The sequence below is a fragment of the Somniosus microcephalus genome, chromosome 6, assembly GCF_052327205.1.
Source record: "Somniosus microcephalus isolate GS21.2 chromosome 6, FLI_Smic_1.0, whole genome shotgun sequence".
NCBI classification, from domain to species: domain Eukaryota; kingdom Metazoa; phylum Chordata; class Chondrichthyes; order Squaliformes; family Somniosidae; genus Somniosus; species Somniosus microcephalus.
The window spans coordinates 236758848-236771055 of NC_140992.1; the positions used below are offsets into that span (position 1 = coordinate 236758848).

Below are 12208 nucleotides of genomic sequence, written 5' to 3' on the forward strand. Positions count from 1 at the left end.
GACTTTTTGATCAACCGGCACCACGCCGGTCCCGTCGGTGCCAGATAAAAAAGAGTTTCCTGTATTATGGTATCAGCATAGTGTATGGTAATATTGAGACTGAAAACAATAGTAATTTTAAGAGGAAGTTGAACAGACATTTGGTGAGAAAATCAACTCTGCCCCTGCCTAAGCTCATCTGCAGCTGAAACCCTCTACCATGCCTTTGTTACCTCTAGACTTGACTATTCCAACACTCTCCTGGCTGGTCTGCCAGCTTCCACCCTCCATAAACTTGAGCTCATCCAAATCTTTGCTACCCGTATCCTAACTCGCACCAAGTCTCGTTCACCCATCATCCCTGTGCTTGCTGACCAAAATTGGCTCCCAGTTTGGCAACGCCTCGATTTTAAAATTCTCATCCTTGATTTTCATCGCTCCACCATTGGCAGCCGTGCCTTCAGCTGCTTGGGCCCTAAGCTCTGGAATTCTCTCCCTAAACCCCTCCGCCTCTCTTCCGCTGTCTCCTCCGCCCTCCTCTCCTTTAAGACGCTCCTTAAAACCTACCCCTTTGACCAACCTGTCCTTGTATCACTATGTGGCATGTTGTCAGATTTTGTCTGATAACAGTCCTGTGAAGCCCTTGGGATGTTTTACTACGTTAAAGGCACTATATAAATGTAAGTTCTTGTTATGTATTCTTAGTTTGAACTCTGAATAATCTTCAAGTCTGTGCAAGAAAAACTTTTAAAAGAATTAGTAAATCAGGCAAAAGTTGTGTTTGTAGTGCTATTTTCCAGTCATCTCCTGTGGCATTGCTCAGTGTGGTTCAATTTGGAAATTAGGAACAGGAGTAGGCCATTCAACCCCTCAAGACTGTTCTGCCATTGTTACATCATGGCTGATCTGTATCTTAACTCTATCTACCCATCTTGGTTCTGTAACCCTCAATACTCTTGCCTAACAAAAATGTTATCAATCTCAGTTTTGAAATTTTCAATTGACCTAGCCTCAACAGCATTTTGGGGAGAGAGTTCCAGTTTTCCACTACCCTTTGTGTGAAGGAGTGCTTCCTGACATCCTAACCCTTTTAACCCCAGTATCATTCTGGTGCATCTGCACTACGCCCCCCTCCAAGGCCTTGCCAAGGTGTGGTGCCCAGAACTGAACGTGGCGCTCTAAATGGGGTCTACCCAGAGCTTTATGTAACTGTAACATAACTTCCACCCCCTTTGTATTCCAGCCCCCGAGAGATAAAGACCAACATTCCATTAGCCTTTGAACTTATATTTTGTACCTGTCCACTAGCTTTTAATGATTTCTGTTGGATTGCAGCATTTTGTTTGAGAAGTAGGTGCAGGGAGGGTGACAGGTGGGTTCCAGCTATGACATTTAAGTGTTTTTCTTGAAACCAATTAATCAGAAAAAGTGACTTTATATGTGGTAGTTGTATTAACTCTGAATAACTTGCTTTGTGAAATAACGTAAATGCATCACTTTGCTCCAATAAAATCTAGCATGTTTGTAATGGTTTGTCTTTTTATTTTAAAGCATCTTCATTAAGAACCACAATAGTGGAGGAACTCAAAAACCTCGTGCTGCAATATCCTGCAGACAGTGCATCAGAATCTGGTTGTTTACGCTACTTATGCAGATTGCTAAGGTTCCTATCTGTTCCAAAAGAACAAGCTGATGTAATAGTTGCAATGACTCATTTGGCCAAGATGCAAGTAAGGTGAGACTATTTTACTCAATCTCCCTTGGCAATTCTACATGTTCAGTTGGAGAATATGGATAAATGTAATCATGTTCTGAAATAAGTATTTAATTTTGTTTAAACCCTTATTTTGGACATTAGATATTTCAGATACAGAGTAAACCATGGTGGATGAGTAAAAGATTTATAGAATCATAGAATGGTTACAGCACAGAAGGCGACCATTTGGCCCATCGAGCCCGTGCCGGCGTTCTGCAAGAGCACTTCAGCTAGTCCCACACCCCCACCCTTCCCTCGTAGCCCTGCAATTTTTTTTCTTTCAGGTACTTATCCAACTCCCTTTTGAAAGCCGTGATTGAGTCGGCCTCCACCACCCTTTCAGACAGTGCATTCCAGATCCTAACCACTCGCTGCATAAAAAAGTCTTTTCTTATGTCGCCTTTGGTTCTTTTGCCAATCACCTTAAATCTGTGTCCTCTAGTTCTCGACCCTTCCGCCAATGGGAACAGTTTCTCTCTATCTACTCTGTCTAGACCCCTCATTATTTTGAACACCTCTATCAAATCTTCTCTGTTTACGGAGAACAACCCCAGTTTCTCCAGTCTATCCACGTAACTGAAGTCCCTCATCCCTGGATTAATTCTCGTAAATCTTTTCTGCACTCTCTCTAAGGCCTTCACATCCTTCCTAAAGTGCGGTGCCCAGAATTGGACACAATACTCCAGTTGAGGCCAAACCAGTGTTTTATACAGGCTCGTCATAATTTCCACGCTTTTGTACTCTATACCTCTATTCATGAAGCCCAGGATCCTGTAAGCTTTTTTAACTGCTTTCTCAATCTGTCCTGCCACCTTCAATGATCTGTACACATACCCCTAGGTCTCTCTGTTCATGCACCCTCTTTAGGATTGTACCCTTTAGTTTATATTTCCCCTCATTCTTTTCTGCATTAAATTTCATCTGCCATGTGTCTGCCCATTCTACCAGTCTGTCTATGTCCTCTTGAAGTCTATCACTATCTTCCTCACTGTTCATTATACTTCTAAGTTTTGTGTCATCTGCAAATTTTGAAGTTGTGCCCTGTACACCCACATCCAAGTCATTAATATATATCAAGAAAAGCAGTGGTCCTAGAACCGACCCTTGGGGAACACCACTGTATACCTTCCTCCAGTCCGAAAAACAACCGTTCACCATTACTCTGTTTCCTGTCGCTTAGCCAATTTAGTATCCATGCTGCCACTGTCCCTTTTATTTCATGGGCTTCAACTTTGCTGGTAAGCCTATTATGTGGCACTTTGTCGAATGCCTTTTGAAAATCCATGTACACCACGTCAACCGCATTGCCCTCATCAACCCTCTCTGTTACCTCATCAAAAAACTCGATCAAGTTGGTTAAACACGATTTGCCTTTAACAGACCCGTGCTGGCTTTCCTTAATTAATCCACACTTGTCCAAGTGACTGTTAATTTTGTCCCTGATTATCGTTTCTAAAAGCTTCCCCACTACCAAGGTTAAACTGACCAGCCTATAGTTACTGGGTTTATTTTTACACACTTTTTTGAACAAGGGTGTAACATTTGCAATTCTCCAGTCTTCTGGCACCACCCCTGTTTCTAAGGAGGATTGGAAGATTATGGCCCGTACTTCCGCGATTTCTTCCTTCACTTCCCTCAGCATCCTAGGATGCATCCCATCCGGTCCTGGTGGCTTATCTACTTTAAGTACAGCCAGCCTTTCTAGTACCTCGTCTTTATCAATTTTTATCCCATCCAGCATCTCCTCTACCTCCTCTTTCACGATGTCTATGGCAGCATCTTCTTCCTTGGTGAAGACTGATGTAAAGTACTCATTTAGTACCTCAACCATACCCTCTGCCTCCGTGCGTAGGTCTCCTTTTTGGTCCCTAATCGGCCGCACCCCTCCTCTTACTGCCCGTTTACTATTTATATGCCGATAGAAGACTTTTGGATTACCTTTTCAGCAATTTGTGGGACCTGGTGGCTAGATCGTGCAATCGCAGGATGATGTGCTTCTCACTATAAAATAGTAGTTATTCCAAAGCCCATCACTGTGCCATCTACAGGAGTAACGTATACTGCAGCCGAGATACTTGAATATGTACTCACTATTATTATTATTGAGTTCTCAATGAAATGTACGGCCCACATACCAAATTATTACATAGATTAAAAAAAAATCATAATTGAGCCAATATGTTAGAGCAATTTGTGTTTATTATTTCTAAGTTTGTAAATATAATTTTTTTTTAAAAGCACACACATTTCTCATTTTCTCTTTTAGTTCTTTGCCCAAGTGACCATTCTTCATATGAGCTTAGACAATGAATGTTGGCAAGCTATTTGACTACAGTGGTGGAGGGTATCACAGTTGAGTCTAATCCTAGTCTTACCCAGAGTCCAAGGTGCACTTTTTCAGCAGCAACCACTGGACAGTGATCAGGATTTTGAACCTTAACTGATTCCTCCCTCCCCAACCCAAATGTATGAAGGCCATTTGTAGCACCCGTGCTGCTGTCTTGACTGTGAGCTCCCCAATTCAAAACAAACCAGGATTGATCTGTATAACTCTGTTACCAACTGAGCCCTCGGGAACCACTTGTTATCCTTTTTTAACACTGGCACAATGTAATGAGTCCACTTTGGCATTTCCTTTTCTTTTTCTTTGTATTGATTCTAACCATGCACCATACCTCAGCTGAGAGGAATGGCGGACAATCTGCACATGGACTTCTTTCAATTCTGCTCTTTAACTGACCTCTAGATCAAGAGTGTTCATTTTTTTTTTGTCTTTATGGGCCACTTGGGTGCATACAGAAGACCCTTGTTCAAGATTCAAGATTATTTCATTGCCATATGTAACTAGTACAATGGAATGCTTACTCCCCACTCACTCCCACAATATAAATATAAAAAGCAAAAGTAAAAACAAGTATAAATATAGAAACAATAAGCAAATAAGTATAGCAATGACAGTCCAAGTTGCAGGATATGATGAATAGTGCAAAAAGCCTCTATTACCACTGGAAATAATAGTAATGTAATATGATAAGTATATGGTAGTATAAGTATAATATCTATCTATTATATAAATAAGTATAAGTTAAAATGCAGTGTGCAATGTACAAATGAGTTATAAGTTAAGGTACAAGAGTCCTATGTGCACACAGTCCAGTGATCAAGAATGTTCTTGTGCACTCACGGTTCATGTGACATACAATTCCAGGGTGGGGGGGAGAATGTGACTATGATACAGGAAACTTTCGATTAACCGGCCCCTAAATAACCGGAACGCTCTATCCACCGGCAAAATTCAGGAGTCGGTTCAGGTAACTTTTTTTTACTTTTAGTTACTTTTTTTTACTCTATTTGTTGCTTTGCAAGGGTGTAGCTGAAGCTGTTGCTAAGCTACAGAGACGCTTGCAACTTGTGCCGATTGTTTTGAAGCAACAGGGTTTGTTGCTTTATACGGAGCTCTGAGCTCCGTATCTTTTACTATAGCGTTCGGTTATCCGGAATTGTTGATGAACCGGCAACACGTCGGTCCCGTCCATGCCGGATACCAGAAAGTTTCCTGTATGTGGGGCAGTGTGGTTAGCAGTTCAGTAGGCGCACTGCCTGTGAGTAGAAACTGTTCTTGAACCTGCTGGTCCTGGTTCGGATGCTGCGGTACCGACGGCCGGACCGCAGGAGGGAGAACAGTTCGTGCCCAGGGTGATTGGGGTCCTGGATGATGGAGCGGGCCTTGTTCCGACACCTGGTCTGGAAGATCTCCTCGATGGGCGGAAGTGCACACCCGATGATCTTTTCTGCCGTCCTCACAACCCTCTGGATGGCTTTCCTGTCCTGTGCAGTGGTGTTACCATACCACACATTGACACCACCCGTCAGGACGCTCTCTCTGGTGCCGCGGTAAAAGTTCACAAGCCACTGTGTGCTTATGCCGCATTTCCTCAGGCACCATAGAGGGTAGAGGCGCTGGTGTGCCTTCTTCAGCATGGCCTCAGTATTGTGGTTCCAGGCCAGGTCATCGGAGATCTGCAGGTAAAATGCAATGTTTAAATTAACAGTTGCATTAATTTGAATATATCTCAAGCAAAAGATAATAACAGATCTTAGTGGACTAATTTTGGATATATCCAACAATGAGGCAACTGTTTTAAGAGCATCCTATTCCAAACCTCCAGACCCATGAAGTACAAATGGAAGAAATCAGTAACTAAGAAATTTGACCTACTCTCTAACATTCCGGAGGACGGGAAGAAACTCTCCTTGGGGGCAGGGGGTAACTGTGAGCTCAAATTTGAGTCTTACTGCACCACTCAACCGTCTGATCTTTTGATTTAATATAGAGTACTGCCATCTGTTCAGATGGCTAAAAGTGTCGTTTAAGTATTTCAGGAGAGGAAATAGTAGTTATTATTCCTATCTAATATATAGTGGCAGGTGTTTTCTGGTAATTGGCTGCAGATTATCACTTGAGTAATGTACAGTGAGTTTTGTCCAAATCATTGACCCTTCAGAGAAAGACATCGGATCTGAAATTGCAGTCGGAGGCTTCCCGTGGGCAAATGCCTCCAAACCACAAGTAAAATCCGTACTTACCTGATGGCCCGGGACCTACGAAGACTGGTGCTCCTGGGCCTGCGTAAAGGCCCACGTATCCCGGGGTGCATGTGGTTCGCAAGCGTCTCTGGGATCACGTGGGTCGGCCCAACAAAAAGGGAGATTCCCATGTATGCTTATGGGGATTCCATTTATGTATGGAACCCCCATAAGCATAATGGGAATCTCAAAAAATACATTTTCACACAGCCTAATTAAAAATAAATCACCACGTTTAAAATTAATTAAAGTACTATTTAATTAAACATTTATACCCAAAATGTAATTGTTTGAAAAATAAATTTAAACATTTTTAAAGGGGCCAAAAATAACGTAAACTAATTTTACTTGGAAAACAGTGACAAGATCGGACAAAGTCAACATGGATTTACAAAAGGTAAATCGTGCTTGACTAATCTACTGAAATTTTTTGAGGATGTAACTGGTAGAATAGATAAGGGAGAACCAGTGGATGTGGTGTATCTGGACTTTCAGAAGGCCTTCGACAAGGTCCCGCGTAAGAGATTAGCATGTAAAGTTAAGGCACATGGGATTGGGGGCAAGGTATTGACTTGGATACAGAACTGGTTGGCAGACAGAAAGCAAAGAGTTGGAATAAACGGGTCTTTTTCAGAATGGCAGGCAGTGACTAGTGGGGTACCGCAGGGATCGGTCCTTGGACCCCAGCTATTCACAATATATATAAATGATCTGGACAAGGGAACTAGATGTAATATCTCCAAATTTGCAGATGACACAAAACTGGGTGTGCGTGTGTGCTGTGAGGAGGATGTCGAGAAACTCCAGGATAATTTGGACATGTTGGGTGATTGGGCAGAAACATGGCAGATGCAATATAACGTGGATAAATGTGAGGTTGCCCACTTTGGTGGCAAAAACAGGAAGGCAGATTATTATCTAAATGGCAATAGATTGGGAGAAGGGGAAGTGCAACGAGACCTGGGTGTCCTTGTGCACCAGTCGCTGAAGGTAAGTATGCAGGTGCAGCAGGCGGTTAAGAAGGCAAATGTTATGTTGGCCTTCATAGCGAGAGGGTTTGAGTACAGGAACAAGAATGTCTTGCTGCAGTTGTACAGGGCCTTGGTGAGACCACACCTTGAGTATTGTGTGCAGTTTTGGTCGCCTTATCTGAGGAAGGATGTTCTTGCCATGGAAGGAGTTCAGCGAAGATTCACCAGGCTGATACCTGGGATGGCAGGAATGACGTATGAAGAGAGATTGGGTCGATTGGGCTTGTACTCGCTGGAGTTTAGAAGAATGAGAGGTGATCTCAATGAAACTTATAAAATTCTGACAGGACTGGACAGACGAGATGCAGGAAAGATGTTCCCGATGGTCGGGGAGTCCAGAACCAGGGGACACAGTCTAAGGATAAAGGGTAGACCATCTAGGACAGAAATGAGGAGGAATTTCTTCACCCAGAGAGTGGTGAACCTGTGGAACTCTCTATCACAGATGGCGGTGGAGGCCAGTTCATTAAATATATTCAAGAAGGAGTTGGATATATTTCTTAAGGCTAAAGGGATCAAGGGGTATGGGGAGAAAGTACTGAATTTGGATGATCAGCCATGATCGCATTGAATGGCGGAGCAGGCTCGAGGGGCCGAATGGCCTACTCCTGCTCCTATCTTCTATGTTTAAGGTTTTTGAATGTTTAAATGATTTTTAAACTTTTATTTTAATACTTATTTCCACCCGTACGTTGGTAAAAGAAGGCTTGCTTTTACCAGGCGTAAGTGTTTCGTGGGCATTCATTGGGCAGTAGTTCGGCAAATAGCTCAACCCTGCGCCAGAAAATGTCCATTTCCTTCGGATTCGTACGGGCATGCGGAAACCCGGAACTTGCGGGGCACTTATGGTCACAGGCCCGGGAAAATCCGGGTCAATGGTGTCCGTTGCATACAGCATCCTAGCTGCCTACGTTCAACGTGACTCTAACCTTGGCAAAAACGAGACAAATTGTGCACCCAATTCTTCCATTTAGTTTTTCTTAAATTATACATTGGAATGATTACATGGCAGTGTTCTCATTTTAGGCTTCCGATGACAGTTCACAGTTCAAATTTCTACAATGCAATCCACAGCCTCCACAAAGGGTTCACTTGGGATATTCCCTCTTCCAAGTTCAAGTGGGCTGCTGGACACTTGAGTAAAATAAAAGCTGTTTAAGATGCAGCAAAAGGTTAGCAAATAATATAGCAGGCTTCATTCTGCATACAGCAGAGCAGAAAAATCAAGTAAGTAGCAAGTTTCACAAACAATAATGTTTTCAGCTACACGACTGGAATCATTTTTATTGCTACAGCCTCTTCGGGTCAGGCAATATGGACTTTGCAATACCACATTATTGTTTGCTAACAGTTTGTCCATTCTTTTGTCACTTGTACAGCTTGAGAGAAGGAAGCAGAGAGGGTCTGAGCTCACTTGTGTCTTTGTTGAAACAATCTAAAACTAATCCCACTGTCCCACCTTATCTGTGCAGTCCTGTATTGTCCTCTACTTCAAATATTTATCCAATTTTCCCTTAAAATATGCAACAGCCTCTCCACCACTCTCTGGCAAAGCATTCCAGGCTCCAACAACCTGTAGCATAAAAAAAATTATCCTAACCCCTTTCATTTGCTTGGTGACTATTTTAATTTGATGACCCTTTCTAACTGACTCCCTAGCAAAGGAAGTTGGCTTTCCCATATTTCTCAAATGAAAGAGGGAGTGGCAAATCAGGGGAGAGCAGAGCTTCTATCTGTATTTTGTACATAAGGCTGAGTCATAAGCTGTAGTATTAAATTGATGACAGCCACAAGATAGCTTCCTTTCCTGTAGCCCATTCCCTTGGTGTATAGTGTCCAGACCTTCAAAGCTGCCTATGATTACTCTATTATCAACTGCAGGACCTGGGCTTTTGTTTGGTCTAGCAACCTTGTCACCTTTGTATTCTTGCATTGGTGGCTCGGGAATCAAAGCATACTTCTAGGGGCTTATGATGATAGTCAACACCTGCTCCAATGGCTAAGATGGTCAATTTTAAAGTTTTCCTAGTTTCTCACGGTTTTTTATTGTATGTGGAATCTTGCATTTTGTTTCTTGGTGTTTCTAAAGTATCTAAGCCATAATAGGCCAGATTTTGCTGTGAAACTAACGGCGCTCACTTTTATTGATGTGCAAAATGGACTGCACATGCGCAGTTAAATTTGGAAACCCGGAAGTTGCTGTCAGAGATGTAAGCTTCCTGAAAATACCATCTCACCGTCTGACTTATCATTCAAATGTATTGAACGGCGTGAAGTTCCTGTACTTAGCTTATAGATAGGGAATAAACTCGCAAAAAAAGTTAGGGCTTGTCCATTCCAGTTTAAGTACCCTTTTAACGGCATAATGTCTTAATTACTACCAATACTACTCTGCCATTGAAAATCAGCTTTTAATTATTATTGGAGATTGAATTTGTTTTTTGACAGTTTCTTTTTCTTTCTTATCTCTCTTAGATTCCCCCTCTTTTTATTTGGCTTTTCTATACCTGATTTGACATTGAATTCACTATTCTAACTGACCCTTCTGGTTCAGACACTGCACGTCTCATTACCGATTCTTCAATCTGATTGGTTAAGGAGATACATAGTTGCTTGCCCTGGTCACACAGGACCCCTGAGACCTGTAGAGGGCTCTGTGCCATTTGGATGTTTGGCTGCCAGTAAGTAAACCGTGCAAAACCCCATAGAAAGTCTATGGGCAAGTGCAAGTCTAACGAACAGCTCCGTCCGTTCACTTACAGCAAAATCCGGCCCAATAATTTTCCCTCACAGAATGTCATCTGATAAGATCATTGACGTCACTCCTGGGTACTCATATTTCTATTTTGTAAAAATCTTCATAACATTCTGAAACATTTAAATTGCTCTGAGTTGATGTTTTTTTAGAATTTATTTTTCACTCGCCTTATTTGTTGTAGCGATCTGGGTGAAATCAAAAAAGAGAAAGGAATTTATGTACTCATGAACCTACTTCAAGGTGAGAACAAATCCATTTCTACTTTGACTATTAATATAGATTTCTGACCATCTAATTCACAGAATTTTGTTCAAAGTTATCATTTAAATTCTCAAAATTGATGGAACCATTTTCACTTCTCTGAAATCTCTCTGGTTTTAGGCGTAACCAATGCAGAACTACAAGAAAGCGTATGTGTTGCACTTGGGATTCTAGCTGAAAACAGTGACCTGTGCTCAGCTATTATTGATGCCGATGCATTGAAGCACCTTTGCCATTTATTGAAGATGCCAGTTGAAAATAATGTATGGGAAGCTATTGTTGGAGCTTTAGCTGCACTTCTTTCTTCCAGCAGGTATAAAGGAATGATTTAGTGGCATCTTCCTTATAGTGTAATGGCAATCCTAGAAGAAAATTCACAAAACCATAACACGGAGGAGATTGGGATTCAGGTTAGAAAGGAGCATTCAGTGAATTCAAAACTTTACCTACCTATCTGCAAAAGAAATTCTGAAGATAAGCAGACAGGTTTGCTGTAATTTGTCCAAAAATAGGTTTCCTTGAGTAAATTTTAAATTTGCATATCCCAATTGAGCCATTCAATTAATCTCTTCCCTCTCTCCTTCAGCAAAGGAGGACAAATGGATTAATTAAGAGGGGGAATATGAGAGTAAGCTTGCAGGGAACATAAAAACTGACTAAAGAAGCTTTTACAGATACAGTATGTGAAGAGAAAAAGATTGGTGAAGTCAAGCGTAGGTCCCTTGCAGTCAGAATCAGGGGAATTTATAACGGGGAACAAAGAAATGGCTGACCAATTAAATACATACTTTGGTTCTGTCTTCACAAAGGAGGACACAAATAACCTTTCAGAGATTTCAGGGAACATAGGGTCTAATGAGAGGGAGGAATTGAATGAAATCAGTATTTGTAGGGAAATGGTGATCGGGAAATTGACGGGATTGAAGGCCGATAAATCCCCAGGGCCTGATAATCTACATCCTAGGGCACTTAAGGAAGTTGCCCTAGAAATAGTAGATGCATTGCTGGTCATCTTCCAAAATTCTATAGACTCTGGAATAGTTCCCATTGGATTGGAGGGTAGCTAATGTAACCCCACTATTTATTAAAAAAAAGGTGGTAGAGAGAAAACGGGGAATTATAGACTGGTAAGCCTGACATCAGTAGTGGGGAAAATGCTAGAGTCCATTATAAAAGATGTAGTAGCCGAGCACTTGGAAAACAGTGACAGGATCAGACAAAGTCAACATGGATTTACAAAAGGTAAATCGTGCTTGACTAATCTACTGGAATTTTTTGAGGATGTAACTGGTAGAATAGATATGGGAGAACCAGTGGATGTGGTGTATTTGGACTTTCAGAAGGCTTTCGATAAGGTCCCGCATAAGAGATTAGCGTGCAAAGTTAAAGCACATGGGATTGGGGGTAAGGTACTGACTTGGATAGAGAACTGGTTGGCAGACAGGAAGCAAAGAGTTGGAATAAACGGGTCTTTTTCCGAGTGGCAGGCAGTGACTAGTGGGGTACCGCAGGGATCGGTGCTAGGTCCCCAGCTATTCACAATATATATTAATGATCTAGACAAGGGAACTAGATGTAATATCTCCAAGTTTGCAGACGACACAAAGCTGGGTGGGCGTGTGTACTGTAAGGAGGATGCCGAGAAACTCCAGTATGATTTGGACAGGTTGGGTGATTGGGCAGATGCATGGCAGATGCAGTATAATGTGGATAAATGCGAGGTTATCCACTTTGGTGGCAAAAACAGGAAGACAGATTATTATCTGAACGGCAATAGATTGGGAAAAGGGGAAGTGCAACGAGACCTGGGTGTCCTTGTGCACCAGTCGCTGAAGG

The 12208-nt window shown here is 42.0% G+C and overlaps 1 protein-coding gene across 1 annotated transcript in view; it reads left to right on the top strand.

The window, feature by feature from the left end:
• The window catches only part of tdrd12 (tudor domain containing 12), a 139787-nt gene that overhangs the window by 107985 nt on the left and 19594 nt on the right, over positions 1 to 12208 (top strand). Inside the window, exons 31-33 of the mRNA XM_085991576.1 lie at positions 1531 to 1714; positions 10293 to 10351; positions 10493 to 10685. Coding sequence (XP_085847702.1) covers positions 1531 to 1714; positions 10293 to 10351; positions 10493 to 10685 — 436 coding nt within the window. The remainder of the gene's footprint in view (positions 1 to 1530; positions 1715 to 10292; positions 10352 to 10492; positions 10686 to 12208) is intronic.